Raw genomic sequence first — 21653 nt, forward strand, 5'->3', positions numbered from 1 at the left:
CTGCTAAAAATGCAAGAATTACTCAAACATGCATGAACAAATCAAAGCAACATTCCTGGTATGTTTTCGATAACGTAATAACACCATATCATGACGTAAAGCTTAAAAAACGTCAGTTTTACTTAATGACCCCCCTTTAAAATACAGCATGCTAAATATTAGAGGTAAAATAGTCATTTACACACGTGGGAATTGTGATGGCAACTTTGATTTGACATATTGTAGAGCTGTAATGGTGAGTTCTCGTTATACTGAAAAGTAGGATTTTCCAGGTTCCCGGTCAGAAAAGCAAAACAAAACAGCCTGCTTTATGCTGGAACTCAGACCGGGAACATCAGAGCTCCCAGAGCAACCTTGAGTTTCAATATGGCTGCAGGCATACAGAATGTAATGAATGTTGCCAGTTTAAACCAAAAACTATGCACCTCTGACAGTGTGTAGCTCGTTAAACCAGTCTCACACATGTTGTTGTAAAATTCCCTTTTTGTTTCAACACATAAAACAGAAAGAGAAATATATTGTTTTTGCCTTCTTTTGCTAGTTAGCTGCAAAAGAAATAGAAAATTTAAATGCTTTCCGACTTGTAACCAGGACGCTCTCATCCTGGGGCAACATCATTTCCAGCTCCCAGCTCTGAATAGCGAGACAACTTAAATGCAGCATAATTCCAAATGTCCATTGGTGGAAATAAATATACCCTAAAGTAATACTGCAAAACAATATGAATCTCTGCTCTTTGTTTTTGAAGGTGTTTCACCTTTCATCTTAAAGGCTTCTTCATCATATCTGAAGGAAATATATCCATGGAGCTTATAAAGGTTGGGGTATACTAGGGTGGAGGGTAATCTTCCAGTAGAATCAGAAACTTAACAAACAACCACATATGCAAAGAGTGTTTCAGATTGAAGCATATTTGTGTATTAAAAAGGCCTAGTAAAAGGCCTTACTTTAACTCAATTCAGAATCTGTTGCAAGACTTAAAAATTGATCTTCAGAGACTCTCTTCATCCTCTCTGATTGAGTTTGAGCTATTTTGTAAAGTAGAATTGGTGGAAATAGATACGCCATTAGAGACATACCTGGACAGAAACTTAGACTTGGTGGGACTGAACACAAATGCTCACTTCAGTTGTTCAGACTTTTATTTAAAGAACAACTTTACTATTATATACATCTGTTTTTGCTTTGCGACTACGAATTAATTCATGTTCATCTGAATCCTAGTAAAATACGCTAGCCTCTCCTTACACCAGCACAAAAAAATATTAGGATGCCTTAATCCTTACAAATGTCCAGTGACAAATGATGAGCAATGGGTAGAAGATGGACTAAAAGCACTAGCTCCTCAGGTCATGGAGTTATTGCTGTATAAAACGGCCCCTCTGAAAGGAGCTCAAGTTTTTAATTTGATTGAGCCTTGAAGCTTGGAAAAACTGTTGGATCAGGAGACACGCACGGATGCTCTGATGTGGCTGCCCAGCTGTCGATAAAGCTGAAGGTGTGTGAGAAAACACCCAGAGAATAAGCAGGACTCTCTCCTTTCATCCTGTATCTTCTCAGCTCTGTCACCACTCCATCCCTAAGCAGCCCTAATCATGTGCTCTAATGTTCCTCAGACCTGGTTATTGTCTCAGAGAAGCTCTTTAACGAGACTCAGTCAGGACGCATGACTCAGCCCTGCCATGTGTTGGCCCGCAACCTCCGTTTTTACACATTCACCGACCATCCAGCTTGTGTCTAATTAGCAGCATTCCTTAATTCCTGTCTCAGTCACATTCCCAGTCGCCCCTGACTGAGATCCCTGCGAGCGCAACAATCTGCTGTCTTCAGATGCCTGTGGAAACATCGCAAGCCGACTCTGAAGGCTTGCTTTGCATGAGCTCTGTACCTTTTACAGCATTAAAACCATACTGCTGGGAGCTAGAGGGGTTTGGGGGGGGGGGATTCATTGTTTGGCCCCAACTGAGCTTGCTGTAATTGTTTTTTTCTTTTTTTTCGGAGGCTTTTTGCTGTAAACCAGATGCACCACATTGGTTGGAGTGGTGTAAACAGCACTGAGTGTGTATTTGTGTGAGTCTGTTTGCCTGATTACAGGTTTGACTGTGTTTTTTAGGTGTTTGACTTTGTCTGCAGGCCATTGCGAGAAGGTTTAGTGATTCCATGTGTTTACTTAGATGGATACAAACCCTGAGATTATGCATGTTGTGCGTCAACCTTGTTAAATCCAGAGTGTGGCGCTTCGGTGACCTTGCAGCAACAAACTTGCTTTGTGCTTTTTAGCTGTATGTGGCTCTGATTGTTTGTGTGCGTATTAGTATGTGTGTGTGTATGTGTGGTGATGATTGTGTATGCGTGTGTGTGCCCTGAGGATAGAGCTGTTACAGAGGTTAATGGTGCTGTTAGTGTGTGTAATGTGATTCTGACTGTGAGTTTGGCTCAGACTAAACACAGGGGAGCAGTGGTTCAGATTAAGTTAGACCTCCTTTACTGTCTTTGAGAGAGCCCTCACTGAAGTAATTTGTAATTACATGCATTTTTTTAATGAAGTCTCTCCCTCCCCATTACGACTGACTTCCATTTTCTTGCGTCTGGCAGCTTCCGCCTCTATTGGTCCCTCTCTCGCTCACATCCAAATTTTCTCCCTCCATCTCTCACTTCATCGCTCCACTGTCCCCCCACCCATGTGATTCCACTTTTGTTTCACCTCAGACTCAAATATAGAAAAAAAACAAACAAGAAAAACCTTTGATTCAGTGTGAAAACAGACATTATCTAAAGATATTGAAATAAAGGGTGCAAAAAGATTTTAATCATGCTAAACATTTCCTGTTTTAAGTCAGTTTGGATAAACAAAGCCCTTTCTGTTTGTTATTATTCTGGTTGCCCCAGAATAATAAGGGAGGGATTTTTGAAAATAAGTTTGTATATCTTTCTATAAGCACCAGACAATAGTTTGCAGGGCTTCTTCTCCCATTCCTCCTGACAGAACTGGTGTAACCGAGTTAGGCTTGTAGACTGCCTTTACTGACTTTAAAGTTTTATTATGTTTCCTCCGAAAAATTACTTTGCTATCCATATGCTATATTGTACCTACATAGTGGTATGTTTTGGATCATTTGCACCCAAGCTTTAACTTCCTGATTGAAACCTTGAGATTTTGCTAGAATATGTCAACTCCTCTCCAGTTCTTTCCTCATGATGCCATCTTCTTGAAAAGTGCACCTGTCCCTCCTGCAGTAACACACTCCCAACATGATATTGTCTACATTGTACATCACACATCAATGGTTCTCAGGTTTGCTAGTGTCCCACCTTTTTCCACAAAATGTAAAAATGATCATTACAGCTGAACAGACACCAAAACATGCCAAAAAAAGTTAAGGTTTTCTTCCTTGAATGTGTTTCCAAGTGGTAGTCTGGCTTTTGATGTTTCTTTGAGAGTAGATTAGTCTCTCAGCCCAACTTCATTCAGAACTGTCTCTCCTGTGAATAATAACTAACTGGTTCCAGCCAGCATCTAATTAAGGTTTTTTGGTTTTGTTGTAAGTTTCATTTCGTCAGTGTATTTTGAGGCGATGCTCTAAATTTCATCCACAGGTGTGCCTCCCTTTAATGAAAAAAATTTGTTCTGGCATTTAGAAAATAGAAAAAATATATATCAACTGGAAGTGTTTATTTTAAGACTAAATAATGGTTAAAGAAAGCTAATGTGACCTTTTATGCAGTGTATGTTAGTATCTGGTATCAACTACGTACATTTCTCTTGCTGGCTCACCTCTATTGATCTTTATTCTCCTGGTTGTACACATCCAGACATACTCACACAGAGAGAGGACAGGAGAAAATGAGTGCACAGCAGCTGAGCGTTCCTTGGTTGAATAGAGCCTTTGATCTGCATGAAGATAGATAGAGAATGGAGTCAGAGCGGCCTGCCAGTGCAGCAGGTGTTTTGCTGGCTGACCGGGTGGCGCTTTGTGCCACAGCTCACCTCCTATTCTTTACCCTTTCCAGGTGTGTGGGCTGCTGTTTGCAGGCGCCTCGCTGTGTCACTCTCTGCGTGTGTTCACAGTCACTGGGGCACAGGCTGAAGACACAATACAGCTGCTTACTATCCCCACTGTGTGTGCTTATAGAAGTGGTGGGTGGCGTTTAAAAATGACAGCAATATTTGGAGCCTGAGACAATGTCTTTCATCCGGCTTTACTAAGCTTCTGTCTGCTTCGGTTTAAAATTACCCAGCCTGGCTCAGTAGGTGGTGATGTTTGTTTTCTTGTATAGTTCAATGCAGAAATATTCTCCTTTCTTGGACATTGTCCCATTTTGACATGTTGCCGCCAGAAATGTAAATATTTTTTTATTCAAATGAAGTGGAAAGAAAATGATAAAAGAATATGAAAATCTGTAAAGTGAGGGGCTCGTGTGTATCTGCAACCTTTACTCTGAAAACCTCAAACTAAATCCATTTCAAATATGTTTCTTCAAATGTTATGTTAATGACATTTGAAGCAAAGTTTAACTGCTTGTTTTTTTTTTAAATAAAAAATAATGTAAGTGTTCTGTAAAGGCAGAAAACTTTCAAAGTTTTGGAAATAAAAAGAGTATAGTACAGCAACAAACCTGTCAAGACATGAGGCCTAAACAGAAATCTCCATCCTCCACTGTGACAAGATAAAATAGTGAGGAATTGATCAATGCTTTAAAATGGAACGCCAATAACCAAATGACATCCTTTGAAGTTTTACTGTAAAGAATATTTTTGTTTAGTAATTTTTTTCTGTTGTGGTTGCAAACTGTGTTGTTTTGGCATCATTTTCTATAAAGACATCATCTTACACCAAAGAATGGATATCCATTCTCTTTTGTGTAAAGGTTTAATGAACAAAAATATGAAAAATTGTTCTGTAATTTGAAAATCTAAACAAATATCTCATTGTAGATGTTGTAAAAACAAACTATTTCAAGCTTCTCCTACAAATTACCAGCATTTTTGGCTCTAAATAAATTTTAAAGAGAAAAAAAATTGCTCAGGTGCAAAGGTTGTTGACCTCCTGACCTAAAGTGACGGGCCTTTAAGGAGAACATTGTCAGAGAAGCAGTGAAATACTCCATGGTACGTGTGCAAGAGCAGCAAAGATTCACAGCTCAGATGGAAGAATCTGTTAAATGGATAGAGCATGAGTCTGATTTTAATGGAGGAGTGGGAAGAAGAAGGCCTCATTCTCCTCCACCTCCACTACTGCAATCTGGAGAAACGCACTGCTCCCAGTGGGAAACAAAAAGGCCAGGAGGAAGGTCTTACCGCTGTCAATCATATTTATATATGCACTGCCAATGGTGGAGAAACAATTTGCTTTTACAAAAGAGCTGTTTATCGGCTGTCACTGGTGGCCATGCTCTCTGCTCTGAACGTAGCAGAGAGCAAGGGGGAGGGTGTGAGCACTGCATACACTAGAGTAATTGACAGTACTAAGACCCTCCCTCTAGCTCTGATTGATTGTTCCTGACCAGGAGCTGATGGCTGTAGGAACAGTGGGAAGAGGCAGAAGACCTCTATTTTTTCACAGACTATTTGTCTCATATTAACAAATATATTAAAAACATATTTTCTTTTATAAAAGTTACATACTACAGCTATAAGACATGAAAATTGTTTTCCAAAGTGTCGCTCCTTTTGAAGCTGGGAGAGACACGCCTCAAAAGACTTGCAGTTGCAGCTACAGCAAAAGGAAGGCTGAGTGTGGATGCACAACACCCTTTTTAGAGTTTCATATATGAAAATCTAGAAAATGATCCATTATTGCCTTCCGCTTCAAAATACAAGCACTGCTTTGTGTTGGTCTATCACATAAAATCCCAGTAATATAAATTATTGACAAAAAAAAAAACATGGAAATAGTTCTAAAAGTGTGAATGCTATTCTATTCTAAGGCCCTGTGCATGTCCCGCAGATGGAGAGGCGACAGTGCCCATGCTTGTCAATAAAAGTGTCTCCTGTGTGCCAGTTCCCTAGAATGGCAGGATGTCTCCGCTGAAGAGAAACCCAGTGAATTACAGAAATAAGGGCTTTCTCTGTTAGCGTGACAGGAAGTCTCACTCAGCGCTGTTTGTTTTTCCTACAGAGCTCTTTATGTGTGAGTGTGTCTGTGTGTGCATATGTTTGTGCGTACGTGTTAATATTTCACCATTTTATTATCTTGAGCTGTAAGACGGCCAGTCTGTAGATAAATCACAGCTCGGCAGAGCAAGATTAGGCACACTGCTCGAACAAAGAATCTCTTAAAATGTTTTTGAGCAAATAGAAGAAGAAAAAAAAAAACATATTTAGGAAATTAAGTAATGAACTAAAATTATTATCAGGATTTATTTTTCTTAAGACTTGCCGATACTTGTAGTTGCTGTCAGACGTGAAAGTTTTTAGCTTTCTGAGTTGAAGTTTATACTGTATAGTTGGATGATTTAAGAGAGACTCTGTCGATTTGTGCTTTCACCTATTTGTACCCAAACATTCCCATTTCACCCCATGCTGAGCCATTTGCATCAAATTGCTGACTTTGCATTAAATTTAGCAAAACATCTTGAATTTAGGAGGTGGCCATGTGAAGGTTGATTGAGCTTCATGTATGGAATCAATTCTTTGCTGGAGTTTTTCTTTGACTCTCAGTTCTCCTTTAGATGGCTTTTAGGCTTTAAAATACTTCTTTTGCTCTCGACTTGACTTGTCAACTTTACACCTTTTTGAGGGAAAAGAGTAAAACAGCAGCCAGAATCCAAACAAGAACTTTAAAGGACGTTCCTAAAGCCAGGGGAATCACTGATGAAAACTGATTGTGACTCTTAGAAGTAAAAAATAGAGAAATTGGAAGTGGTCTAAAAACTTTTACCAAACACTGCATTGTTCTCAGCAAACGATTCATTAATATTTCAACGAGCAGCTCTTGGAGCTTCCGGATGACACCTTTCCCGACATGGGAAGGAGCAAGCTGATAAGCAGGCTGACGAAACCTTACAAACATTTTAGTAGGTGGAAGCAGCCTCCCAGCAGAGATCATTATGTGCAAGTTTCTGTTGGGAGTCACCAAGCGTGTATAGACAAATGTCAGAAAGCCTGAATTTGTTCAATCAGCAGAAAGCAAATGCAATTCATGTTGTCTTGTGAACTATATGGTGTATAGTTAAAGCCAGTGGTGCCAAACTGAGGTTCTCTGGTTAGTTTGATCTTATTTTATTCTGATTTCTACCCTCACTCTATCTTTGCAGCTGACCCTCTTACCTAACATGTCCTTGGCCAGCCAGAGGACCATGAAGCTGCCAGCCGGCGAAGCGGTCCACCACATCATGACTTTCGACCCCAACGACGGCAATTTTCTTTATGTCATGACCTCTCACCACGTAAGCACCCGAGTACAGACAAAGGTTTCAGACGGTAGATGTTTACTGCTAATCTGCACAGATGTCACAGACAAAGGAACCACAAGAACCACTTCCAGAACACATCTGCTAAAATCCAGGCTCATTGCTTCCATTTAGCAGAACACAGTTAGATTTGTTGTGGTGCACTGAGCTCCTTCAGAGTTCAAAGCTCCCGGCTGGTTTCATAACTGCCGCACTTATGGCTGTATGCGGTTGCACCTACTAAATTTATGTCACGTAGCATCAGTGTACCTGATTTTTTTTTTACTTTGCTTCATGTTGCAGACACATTTCAATATGCACACTGATGAGCTGAAGTTTTCACACATTTTATGGGAAGTTGTTGTAAAAGATCTTGTTAGCAACATACAGCACGATCCATAACCTCCTGTTAAAGATTGTCTTGTTGAAATCTTTAACAGTTTACTTAAAATTGAATAGATTGACCTCAAAGTTTGGAAATGTGACACAAATGCATTGTTCTTTACATCCTGCCATGCATATAAGTTCTATATAGATAGCGCTGTAGAAAAAACAGCTATAAAATAACCATACATAAATATAAATTTAAACAAACAGCAAATATTTATTAGCCAAATCTAGCAGCTGACAAAACTTAGGACCTACTAGCTATTTGTGTGACCAGAGCTTCTCAGTCAGTAAAAACTGGCCAATCATTGCTGGTGTAATGTTTTCCATTTTATTGTAATTTCACCAATTTTGGCATTGAAACCAGGGATAACAACAATGGTGACCTAGAAAGGAAAAAAAGAAAAAAGAAAGAAAATAAACAAAAACAAAATGCATCAACAAAAGCCCATGCTGAAGTTACACTATAAAGGAAGTAATATTAAAATGGAAGTTATGCTGAACATGCTAGCATAGCTTCTGTTGTAGCTTTTGTGCTGTTGTGGATTCTGCATTTTGTCAACCCTTCTGGGTCATATTAATGATGATAATAACAATAATAACAGGGACAACTACAAAATCCCTTTTTCATGTTCCTTGTCAAAAACAATACATAATCTACTACCGACAGAATCTGCTTTTTAAAATGAAGAAAAGTATATTTATAGCAGCAAAATAATGCTCTGTCACTACCTATTTTTCTAGAATAACTGAAACTGCAACTTTCTGCTGACCAATTTATGGACTATTTTTAAGTTCATTTATTGCATTATCCATTGGGAAAGCTAGAAATTACTATTTTCCCAGAGGCCAGACTACATCATTAAATTGCTTGTTATGTCCGCCCAGCAGTCCAAATCCCACAGATGACCTAATTATAAAGATTAGGCAACAGAGAAAAAGAAGCAAATCCCGACTTCTGACAAGCTGTAGCCAGCAGATGTTGTGGAGTGTATTTGTTCAGTGACATATTAACTGATGTTCAGAGCTGTCACAGAGTAAATTGCTGTTATTTATTCGTCTTCTACCAAACCAGCAAGTTTGTTAAAAACAAAAATCTCTTTCCGTAATCTTTTTTTTTATTATTATTGTTGTTGCTGTTGTGTACAGATGCTGAGAGTAAAAGTAGCAGAATGTGACCAGTGGAAGAGCTGCACTGACTGCTTGGGGGCTAGAGACGCCTACTGTGGTTGGTGCACTTTGGAGAACAGGTGAGAACGACAACCTTTTGTGGTTTTGAAATGTCTTTCTTTTAGGGTGCATTAACACCAGCCCTGCTTAGTTCACTTTGATCAAACTCTAGTTTGTTTGCCTACACAGTTGGGGAGAATCGAAAGCACATTAAACTCTGATACGTAGGTCTTGTTTTGGTTGAAGTGAACTGTGGGACAGTTCGAATATGTGAAATAGACTGAGTACCACTGCAGCAGTAGGAAGCAGGCTGTAGGACATGGTATTCTGGGTAAATACAACCAAAACAAATGTGTGTCTTGACTTAGTGAGGAAAATGAATCGTGGTCAGACAAGGAGGTAAACCTCCCCAATGCAGCTCTATTTTTGTTTGTATTTCATGAAGAAGGAAGTTGTGCTCAGTGTCTTCTTCAGAGGTTTCTGTGTTGTTTCCTTCAATGGTTCTTGATGCAGTGCCACCACAGGCAAAGGGCTGAACAGGTTTCTCAGGTTTTCAGGTTTTGGTGTGTTTGACACAGCTGAAAATGTAACAATCAATGCAAATTTGGCCCCTTATCGAACCGAGACCACTGGACTGTCAGGTGTGAAAACAACCTTTATTGTATTCTGTTTTCCTTAATTTTCTTCTGGTAAAACACAATTGAGTCAAATTACCATGTGATATAGTGCCACACTCATGCCACATAGTTGCTGACATAATCTGAAAGGATGAAGTGTGGAAAGATTCACTTCGTCTTTCTAGTTAAATGCGGAAGTTTAACTGGTGCTGTAATGCTGTGCTACAGAGTGATCTGACATAGCAGTCCTTGAGAAGCAATGAAAGAGAAGACTGATAGTTTGATGAAATCACTTCTGTTTGCCACTTTGATACTTGAGGCACAGTAAAAACCACTGACTCTTGTCCTGGTTTTGGAATTTGTCACTCTCGGTTTGAAAGTGTCGCCTTGGCACTAGCAGAGTGTGTTTTGGGTTTGAAAAACTGTCCCTGGATCACTATTGATTTGCTTTTCGTTGAGATCTCAGTCTTGGGAGTAACATTATTGTTTGGTGTGTTCCCTTGGCTTTGGGGAAGTCTGAGTGGGAGTGCCTGATGAAGAGTGACTTGGCTGAAGAGGAGCTGTGAGCTGGTGGAAGTACACAGTAATTAATGTGACTGAGTCTGGATGGGCTTTCTGGACCTATGTCAGAATATAAGTGCCATGGAGCTCTGTTTATTTGATTCTGTGTTCTGGTTAGTTGCCAGTGATTAAAGCAGATTAGTCCAGATAGTAAATTTAGTGACAAGCTGTGCTGCAGCCTCTCGCAGCCCTAGAGGTCGTTAAGAGCTGGAAGGGTTAAAACGAAGTGTGTCTGTGTGTATGTGATCAGATTTTCTGACTGTCTCATTGTCAGTGGTGGTTTTTGATATGAGAGATATGGCCTAACATCCTGGGCAGCACAGCTTTTGTGATGACATACAAAAAACAAAAAACAAAAAAACAAACAAGTTTCTTTTATGCTTATTGCATTTTCATTGCTATTGAAAAGGGAACTGAAGTATTTTCAGGTTTAATTGGCTACACAAACAAAACATAAAAGTAAAATAAAATATTTTGTTTTCTATCACATTGTCTATAAATGTTGGCTCCATTCATCCATTGGCTTGAAAAGGATAATGTGGAAAATTATTGGATATTTGACATGAAATCACTGTGACTTGAGCTGTAAGGATTGAGTTTTCCTCTGTACTGTGTCAGACACTGATAATGGCACTGAAGGTGTGGTCTGATTTAGAGGTTTCAATTTGGAGTAGATCTAATGGTCTTCTTTGGTGTTTTGCAATACCTCTACCATACTGTTGTGTATCTGCCTTGCTTTTCGGTAGAACAGGAAGATGCCTTTGTTGGGTAAATGATACTCACAAATATTCACATAATGACCACTGCAGCATTTATACTTTAAGTGTTCTATACTTGTGCGGCACTGCTGCAGAAGTTACATGGTTACATACTTAAACATTGCTGCAAGGACCCAACAATGCTCTCAATCAATCTCAAAAAACACTATGAAAACACTTTGTCTGCACCGATGAAGACTTACTCATCTTGGGATGCCAGACACTTGACAATGAACATGAAACTGTTGCTGTGAGCTACTTGTTGATTCATTTCACCAGAATATTGACATTTCCTTTCAAAGGTGTTTTGTTGGTCTCTAAACATTGGAAAAAATGCAAAGAGCTTCATCTGAATGTAGTGTCACTTGTGATGTCATGACTTATGCACTATTTAGACCATTTGCATATTTATAGCAACATAGACTTTAAAAAAGTATCAGGACCAACACTAGAATATTAAAACCACAAAGAAAGCATGAGAAGGGATGTGGTGACCAGAGGTAGGGAATTGCCCAGAGCTTCAGCCAACTGAAACCCGGCATTGCTCGTTGTTATTTCCCTGTCTCCTCTCCCTATTTATCTATCTGTTGTTTTTACTCCGCTTTGTTTCTCACTTCACTGCATTTTTTACTCTAGCGACCCTCCCTTTCCTCCGCTTTCTATTTTTTTTTCATTCCTCACCCTTCTACTCTCCAGTAGCTTTGAGAATTTTAGCCATCTATCTCTCTGCCTGCCACCCTGTCTCCCTAGTTCTCGTCTTCTCCTCCCCCTGTGCCCCTGTCCCCTCTCCTATCCCTCTACAAAGGAGCGTTGATTGTGATGATGGTAGTGGGAGGGAGCGAGCACACTGGTTCTTTTTACAAGGAAATGTCAAAGTGTGTAAGCCTGCATGCAAGTGTCAGCGTGAGTGTGCGTCTCTCTCTGGCTCTCAGAGGCCAGGGAGCTGATGTCATGAGTGTTTGTGTGTTTGATGCACTGTTTGGCCAGGCCTGCCGGCCGCTGGGCTGGCTTTGTGGTTTCGAGGCCTGGGGGACGTAGTGTGGGGGTGGATGATCTCCTTCATCACCTCACTGTCTGATACAATGGCAGACACTGGGAGCAGAGGAGGAGGAAAAACCAAACTACTTGATTTCGCAATGTGTGAAGCCGCTACTGTCCCTTTGGGGGCCAGTTTGATTATATGCACGGCTCTGACGTCTCTCGGCACATCCGCAATGTGGAGGGAGCATGAAAACATGTCTATTCGCTTGTGTGAGGTGGCATTGTTGTCAGAAAAAGAGAGCTAGTTTCTCTGGCAGAGATAAAACCCAGTTCTTGATCACTGCTTTCATGCCGGTGCTGGTTTAATCTGCCACATGTCACGAGAAAGCACTTAAATATCTTTAGTTGAATCAAATTATGCATGACATGCCATCTTTGCTATTCAGAAATTATCTTGCTTATCTGCATGTTCTTATCTCTCAGTGTGTGTGTGTGTGTGTGTACCTTTGTTTGTGTTGGCGTGAGCACTTCAGAAGCTCATATGTTCTGCTGCTGTTTAACAGCTTCACCGGCTTCCCACCTCTTCAGACACTCTGGGGGGTGATGAGTTTTCACAGGTCATATTTTAGCTGAAAATGTTGACTCTGTTTATTTTAAAGGAGCTTTTTTGAAAAAGCTTTTAAAGTCTGGCAGAGTGTGGAGAGGAAGAGGGTGAGTGTTTGCATGTCAGAACTGTATTTTCATTGCCGTGAGTATTAGTGTTTCAAAAGAAAGTGAAGTGCTTTGAATTAATTTCTTCACAGTGCAGTGTTTGAGAAAATTGCTGTTTGAATTAGCAGGCAAGGTGTGAATACATTTTAGGAAAGAAAAAAAATCCACTATGAGTGAGTTTGTTTTCCTCTCCTAACAGTAGGACAGCTATTAGTAGTGTACTTCACAGATCTGGCCTTTATGGAAGGGTGGCTTAGAGAAAGCTATTGTTTAAATAATGCTGTAAGATTTTTAGTTTGCGATGTGCAAACTACAAGAAACAAGAAGATGGTGGGAGAAAGTGGTCTAGTCAGATGAATCGAACAATGAACTTCTTGACCTTCTTGCACCGTCAATCTGTGTGCACAGGCAGATAAGAATAAAAAGAACGCCAGGTAGCATTAAGATGTGTTGTGCTACTTAATCTGTCCAATTTAACACAAGTTCTGAAAAGGAATATTGCACGTTACATAAACATTTAATGGGAGATGAAGATAGATTATTGTATTGTAAATGAGGTGGAAGCTAAGGGTCAAAAGCACATGTACGTTTGATGACATGTTAGAATCACAGTGCCATATAGTGGCCTGGAATGACAACTACAGCTGACTCAAGGAGTCCTGGCAGTGCCATTTTTCGCCAATCAACCTCCGGAAATAACGGCAGTTTCCAAGCAGCTGTCTCATGTAAATGTAACCTACATATACCACACCAGCCCTGCTGTGAAACATGGCGGTGGTAGTACCATGCTGCGGGGAGGCTATTACTGTAGAGACAGGGAAGCTGGTTAGATTTGGAGGGTAAGATGACTGTTGTTGTTTTGAGGAGTGGTTTTGAACATCTTTTAAAGTCGCGTGGTGTTTGTGTAAATTCATTGCTGTCTGTATTTATGCTTCAGAGGAAAGTGAAATAATTTGAATTAATTCAGTGCAGCGTTAGAGCAAATTGCTGTTTGAATTAGCAAGGTGTGAATAGATTTTACGAATGAATTCAAGATAATGAAATGAGAGAGTTTCTTTTCTTTTTTCTTGCTGTTTGTTGATGCTCCTTCCCTTTTGAGATGCAAAATAAAATTTCCTGGATGCTTGCTTCAGTTTCGTCCAATTAGGATGTATTCAGCACTTAAAAGATAAAATCTAGACTTTACTGCATGAACTAAATATATTCTTCTGGGCTGAAAGCAAGGAACGCTGTCACAGTGGTTAGCACTGTCACAGTGAGAAAACTGACGGTTGGCCTAGGGACTTTCTGCGTGGAGTTTGCATGTTCTGCCTGAGCCTTTGTGGGTTTTTTATGGCTTCTTTCCACTTCCAAAAACAGGCACATTCAGTTTATTGCTAATTCTAAATTAGCAGTAGGTGTAAGTAGGAGCAAGCATTGTAGTCTGCCTCTCTGTTTGATTTGAACTGAATGTACCCAACCCCTGGAAGGCGCTGCGATTTAAAGCCTGTCTCTTTAGAAAGGAGGAAAATAACCATACTTTCATAGCTTTTTTCCCCCCGTACTTAGCTACCGTATATCATAACATAGCACATTTGCAGGATTCCTGCAGGGGACCAGTCAGCAAGAGTTCACATCTCTTGATCAACTGGCAGACTAGTGTGAGCGGGCATTTTTCAGAAAGAGGATATTAAAGACACAGGTGGTAAAAGTATTTTTCATGGAGGATGATCTCGTAAACAGCATCTAAGGATACATTTTTTCTTAATAATAATACATTTGCTCTTTGGTTTCTTACACCAAATTTCAAAATGTCTCAGTTTTGCAAGGTCAGTGATGGTATTCAGCATAGCTTGGGTTTTAGGAGTGGTCATTTGAGCTGCAGTTGCCTTTCTGTCGTCTTGAACCAGTCTGACCATGACCTCTGACTTCACAGAGCCATATGTTTTGCCGCAACTGCCTCTCACTGGATAGTTTGGCTGTTTTCGTCCATTTTCTGCAAACCAAAGAGATTATTCTGCATAAAAATCTCACTGAAGATCAGCATTTTCAGAAATACTACGATCAGCCCATATGGCGCTAACAAATATTACAGGATCAAAAGACTTTCATTCCCTTTCTGGTGCTTGGTTGGAACTACATCAAGTCGCCTTCATCATATCCAGCGACCTAAATACTTTGAGTTACATACTGACACATGGAAGAAATATATCTCGAAAGAGTAAAACTTTTTTTAGACAAGATAAGGATCAGGTTAATCTTGGGATGGCTCGAGAAAAATCCTTTTAAGAGTTGAAATTTTTATTGAATATAGGGATTGGTGAGGGATAGAAATTCAAAGGTTGAGCAGTGAAGACCAAAAAGCGTTTCTTCTCTTCTCTTCTCTTCTCTTGTCTTGTCTTCTCTTCTCTTCTCTTCTCTTCTCTTGTCTTGTCTTCTCTTCTCTTCTCATCAGTTGTCTGTCATTAATAAAATATATGCATCTTTGACTGTTTGGCTGGGAAGACTGCCTTGGTATCATCACAGCATCTTGACCATGGCGAGAGTGGGCTGCTGCATTCACTGTTGACTTTATTGCAATCTATCTTATAAGTAGGCACGTGGCTCAAGACAAGAGAAAATACAATGCTTTTCATAAAGCTGCATAGTATGCAGTATCTAATTTAACATCAGTTTGCACAATATTCTGATTTTAAAGGACAGCTCGGATGCAATATTTAATTAAGGATAATGTTTGTATTGCCATTCCCACATGACGCATCAGTAATAGCTTTAGACAGTTAGACGGCCTTTGATGCCTATACTGGGGTTAAGTCATGGTAGGTATTTAAAACATCATGATGTGGGTAAATGAAATGAATTAAAAGTAATTTCAACCAATATAATTATTATAATATACTAAAATGTGCTTTGGCACAACTCACATAAACATGATTTCATTAAAGTTGTTGTAAAAGTGTTACCATCAAGATAATATGGCTGATTTATTGCAAAAGTACAAGACTCTGCCAATCAGTTTTGGAGTTATCAAAATATTTGTTGTCCTCTCACTGATGTCTGCCCTCGTAAACTTAGTCATCGTCTTAACAGCTTTACTAAATTCCAAAGCAAGTGGTAATTATCATATTGTGTGCATTGTGAGGGTGAACAAAATCCCTTTTAGTGGGACTGTTGAGAATGTGTTCACAGTTTATGAGTTTGTTTGTGTCTGGGTTTCTTTTCTTTTTTTCACATTGCTTCCAGAGCCATCATTTTTATTTTTAGCTCAGTAGCTGACCTCACAGACCCTGCAGGTCCCTAAGTGCCAGTGGGACTGAGATTTTGGATGTCTACTTTCCTCGAACACAAATCCTCACACTTACAGGCACATGGCCACACACTTTACTTTAAAACAACCACTAAAGTATGAAAGGAAAGTGGGATGTGCCAGGCTCATAATGGGACATGTGAGGAGGACACTAAATGGGCCCCTCTTTTGATTCTTCTGTAGCTCTGACTGAAAGGTCACTTTGTCCTTTCAGTCAGAGCTACAGATGAACTGAACTCTGTGCCGACATTGAAGTTCATTAGTGAAACACAAGTCAAGCAACATGTGAGGCCATGTTGCTTGTCAAATGGCCTTTCACAATCTTTCCTGTACCAGGAATTCGTTATTTTACAAACGAAATGCTTTAAATGTGCCCTTGAAACAAACATGCAGATTCATGGATGCACTGTTGCTTCATGTAGATTAAGTCCCATTCTGGTAGTTTTTGTTATTCTGATATCTGCGACTGGTTCCCAATCTTGGCGCCTGCTGGATGGGTTACCATAGCAATGTGTGTGACCTAGAGTCAAGTGGTCTCCTGTGCCAAGCCAGGCAAACTGACAGCCGAGGTCTGAATGTGACATTAGGAGACCAGAGCACCTCATAAATCTGCGGGAAGCAGACCGTGAAACCCAACGGTGAGACTTTGACAAGTTCTGGAATGAAATGGAAACTGAAATGTTCGTGCTTTCCTCGCAAAGGATGAAATGTTGACCTTAAAGCTCTGCGTTCACACATGCACAGCTCTCAATTACAAGATGCAGCGATGACAAGCAGTTATTATATGTGATCAGAGTTTTCTAAGCAAGGTGGAGTTTAAAGCCTATGTGGCCATGTTGACTCAGTGCTTTGCAGAATTAAATCAAATTCCTTAAACTTTTTCACACTTTGTGATGCTAAAACCAGAGAGTGTAGTTATTTAACTGATAGACAAACCTAAAATAACTGGGACTATGACAACATTAGTGGACAAATAGCATCATGAAGAACAAGGAACTTCGCAGATGGGTCAGGGAGAAGGGTGTGAAGATGTTTAAAGCCAGCTTTAAGATTGCGAAAGATTATCACAAGCTTCAGATACCTCATAGAGATTAGTCCTGCATGTTTTAGATGTGTCTCTGTACTATGAGTACCCTGTACTAATGGCTGTACTCAGAGTACAGAGTACATTGGCTCTGTACTCTGAAACAATTCAAATCACAGTGTTATCTTGTCGGCATGATACTAAGGGTTGCAGAACCCTTTTAAACACTCATTCTTTTAAGTGTTAAAACATGCAGCACTAGGCAAGGGAGCAATAATCACAGAAGCTCTTTAGAGGACAAAGGTATCTCTGGTAGAGCTACAGAGATTATTTGCTCAGCTGGAAGTAGACAGGACAACAGCCAGTCATAAAAAGTGTCATAAAGACAGTCAATGTTAAAGGAATGGTGGTCGATCGGTTCAGACTAAAATGTAACACTTTGGGCAAAAATCTGTAATCTGTATTTATTGTGTGTTATGGAAAACTAAAACTGCATGTTGCCTGGAACCCAACATTTGAACAGTAACAATTATTACTGGTGTCAGCACCATGATGTGGAGGCAGAGGAGCTGCTTGGAGTTGAGAGAAGGTTAAATCAAGCTAATTCCAAAGAGACAACATGCTAAAGACTGTTAGACTTAACTATGGGGTGGTGGAGTTCTTTCCATCAAGACAACAACCCAAATGATACAACCAGATCTATAATTCAATAAAATCATATTCAGGATTTGTTAGAATGCATTGCAGTGGTTCAGTAAAAATTTGATCAAAATCCAAATGAGATTCTGAGGTAGGGTGAAAAAATCTCTGGTCACAGATTTCAATCTAACTGAGAATGAGTTATGTCACAAAGAAGAATATATATAAATTTCAGTCTCCAAATGTAGCCAATCTGGTAGAGATCCCAGAAAAAAACTACAGATCAACAAATACTGAGTCAGTTTTGAAGAATACAAATGCAAAACTGTTCACAAAACTGTAGAACACAAAACATCTTTTCCCTAAAACTTTGTAACTGTGCTGCAGAATGTATTGGACTGTAGAAATCCTATTATGATAACATTGAAGTCTGTGTTTGCACTGTGACAAAATGTGATAAAGTTCAGTAAGTGGGAAAACCTTTGCAATTCACAGTGAGATGTGATGGGATAAGACAATATGCATGCGAATCATATTTTGTCACTTTCTATCTAGGTGCACCATCCAGAATGAGTGTGCCCGAGGGTTGCTGCCTCGCTCCTGGATCACACTGGGTGAAGGCCCCAAGCAGTGTCCCTCCATCACCCTGACCCCCCCAGAGATCAGCATCTCTTCAGAAATCGAGGTACTGTTATCTCTCTCTCCCCCCTGTTATTGCCATCACCTTGTCATAAGCTGCAAGGAATGTCAGTAATGGGGTCACTGTATTTAAAGCAGATTTTTCCCACACACATTTATAATCTGACACCACCTCTGTCGTTGCCCGCCCTATTATTATAACTCGGCTGACTGCTGATACGATCGGACCACTGCTGTTTGATGCTGTAGCCCCCCCTTTTAATGCCACCTTCTCTTTTTCAGTACAGCTGACATTCATCTGCTTGTTTAGCTTTCTGATTTACAGTAGTACTGCCTTTGTTCACGGTCACCGCTCTGATAGCACCTCAGTCTAAATTCACTTTGCCACACTGAATCACATGGGAGCTCTTTGTGCAGAAATAAGTGGCACACAGCTGCTAAACAAACAAGCCAAATGTGAATTAAAAGATCTGTTTTCCCCTCTCAGGTCTTTCACTCAGCGAGTGATTAAAGATGCAACCCTGAAATGAGAATTTCATGCAGTACTGAAATTTTGCTCTTCCCTAACATTGTTTAAGGATGTGCAACATCTAACAATCTAACAATTTAACATCTAACAATTAACATAACAACATCTAACAATTTAAGGTGGTTTGGATTGTAAGTACTCTGACCCAAAATGAAGTCCAGCTATCCTGATACATCCATAAATCTGGACTGAGATAATAGACAAAAGCTTTTTCCCCTCATGAAACCATTGAACCAGTGGTCTCAAACTGCAGTCATCAAGGTCTGGTGTCCTATAACTTTTAAATGTCTCTCAGCTTCAGCTCACCTGGCACCAATAATAGCTAATTAGCAGAGGTCTGTAGAGCTTGACTGCATGCCATGGACGCAGTTAGTGATTTAAGTCAAGTGTGTAGGACAAGGGACACATCTAAAATTTTAAGGACACTGATTCTCAAAGACGGCAGTTTAAGACCACTGCACTAAACCCAGCATGAGAATATGCTGTGGTCTGATTAAACCAGGTATGTTTGTTATTAAAAAAAAGTCTGTACATCATTAAAGGAAGTCATACCTACTGTAAAACATGGTGGTGGCAGCCTCAGGGTTACTTTTCTTCAAATAGATCTGAAGTTTTTCCTGAGGCGGATGAAACTTCTATCAGAACCAGATTTAGTTTAAACAAGCTATCTGCTTTATTCAGCTGGAACTTGAGAATGAATGAGATAAAGACATGCAAAGAGGCACTGGGGAAAAGTCTGTCTATCGGTAGAAAAAGCAGCTGAAGACCATAACTACAGAGATAGAAGAAGATAAACTATCTAACTATCATCTCTTTCAAAAATAGGCAAGTTTTATGCCTAATCTTAAAAGTAAACAGGGGGTCTGCCTCAGAAACAAAGAGAGGCATCTGGTTCCACAGGAGAGGAGCTTGATAATTGAAAAAGACCCTGCCGTTTAAAAGCCAAGTTCTCTGTTGGGAACATAGAGTTACAGCAAGAAATTAATAAATACTCTAAACTCATCACTGGGCAAGAATGTTGTATATGTGAGGATTTTAATGATGTTTTTTTTTTTCAATGTTTAGTGGCTATACAGCAAACATGTTCAATAATTTAATTATGAAGATCTGGATGCTCAAGATTGAATATAATATTATTTTTTCTCTAAATTACTCAGGGTCAAAATTATACATGCAGTCCTGCTAATGTTGGTAACCAAACTATACCCCAACCACATGTTTATCATATTCATAAACAAGCCTCTTGCATAGTTTTGGCTGGGTGTTTGACCACTCTTCTGGAGTTTATGTAATTTAGTTGGTTTCTAAACAAATCCTTTTCAGTCTCATCCTTAAATTTCCAGTAGGGTTTGATATGGCAGACACTTTGTCTGCTTTGGACAAAAATTGTCAAAGGGCTGAAGTGACTGTTATTCCACCCACTTTGCACATTAAAACCCCAGATCCCTCAGGATGATACAGCCACCACCATGCCTTACAGTAGATATGATGTTCTTACTCTTCAAAGCCACATCTTGACTCCTCCAAACATTCTTCTTGTCATTGTGACCAATGTCTTATCATTTCGTCTTATCATGAAAACATCGTTGTCCAGACAGGTGCAAACTTCCGTTGAACTTAGAAGTATCTGGTGTTTTGTCTTTGGACTTACAAAAGGAACAATAAAGAATCATTACAGCTAGAAATTAGTGATCAGGCTCAAAATCTAAGTGTAGTTATAGACCTGAGCCTTCAGAGACTCATACAAACAATTGCAAAGTTGGCCTTCTAATAGCTGAAGGACATCTCTAGGATTAAAGAACTAATGTCATGACAAGATCTTGAGAAGTTCATCCATGCATTTATCTTTAGTCGCATTGATTACTGCAATACTGTCTTCACATGTCTGCCTAAAAAGTCACTCAGCTGCACCTGATCCAGAATGCTGCTGCTCATGTTGTCATTAAAACTTGTAAAATAGAGAGCATCAGTGTAGTTTTAAAGTGCTTCTACTGGCTTCCTGTAGCTCTAAGAATAAACTTTAAAATACCTTTGTTAGTTGAGAAATTAGCACCAAAGTAGATTAAAGACCTGTTATCATCGTATCAACGTTCTAGACCACTCAGGTCTTCTGGTTCTTCTGGTCTACTCTACATTCCCATAATCAGAACCAAACATAGAGACGCAGCACACAGTTTGTATGCCCCACTACTTTGGAATAAATATCCAGAAATCTGCAAAGATTTCAGAGACACTAACCCCGAAACACACCAAACCTACACCAAAAACCCACTTGCTGAAAGTTGCATTTGATTAATAAGAACAGAAACTTGATTAATATATTTGATGATTGTTCTTGATGATTTTAATTCTTTATTTCTCGTTTCATAATTGGTTCTGAATTCTGAATATGGTGTAAAGCACTTAAAACTTGCTGAAATGTGCAGTAAAAATAAATTTCTCTCGGTTTGTTTTGCTTTTGGGTCCTGGGTTGTTGTTTGGCAGTTTTGTGGTCTGAGCAAATTTTCAGACTTTCCATCATTGTCATGCATTTGTTATAAATAATTACCTCAATAATGCAGATTTTTACCATTTCCTAAATCTGTGTGGGTGTTTGTTCTTTGGTGGCATTTCTGGGCGTCTTTAACAGTGCCAGTCTGATTTAATCATTCTTGGCAGGATAATATATCTGGGTTCAAAGATTCCCTGAGTGGTCTGACATGCAAATGTTGTTTTCAATAATCCCTTCTCATCAGTGCATCGTGTTACAGGGAGATAACAATGCCGTGATTAGATCACTGATCTCTGCCACTTGGAATATATTTGACCTCTAATTACGGAGCGTAATTTGATGGAAGGCGGAGACGACAGGTCATTAATTGCTTCATTAATTATGAATATTTGCTTGTTGGGGAGGTCGGTCTTGAGTGGACCACAATTGCTTCACCAAACGGCTGATTCACCGACAGGAAGCCCAGCT

At 39.6% G+C, this 21653-nt stretch overlaps 1 protein-coding gene across 4 annotated transcripts in view; it reads left to right on the forward strand.

Annotated features, from left to right (window-relative positions):
* plxnd1 (plexin D1) overlaps positions 1–21653 on the forward strand; it is a 96934-nt gene that overhangs the window by 4932 nt on the left and 70349 nt on the right. For all 4 annotated transcript variants that reach the window (XM_044113229.1, XM_044113220.1, XM_044113249.1 and 1 more), the window contains exons 3-5: positions 7258–7389; positions 8929–9029; positions 18082–18211. In XM_044113229.1, coding sequence (XP_043969164.1) covers positions 7258–7389; positions 8929–9029; positions 18082–18211 — 363 coding nt within the window. The remainder of the gene's footprint in view (positions 1–7257; positions 7390–8928; positions 9030–18081; positions 18212–21653) is intronic.

This window comes from Gambusia affinis, linkage group LG01, assembly GCF_019740435.1.
Source record: "Gambusia affinis linkage group LG01, SWU_Gaff_1.0, whole genome shotgun sequence".
Classification (NCBI taxonomy): Eukaryota; Metazoa; Chordata; class Actinopteri; order Cyprinodontiformes; family Poeciliidae; genus Gambusia; species Gambusia affinis.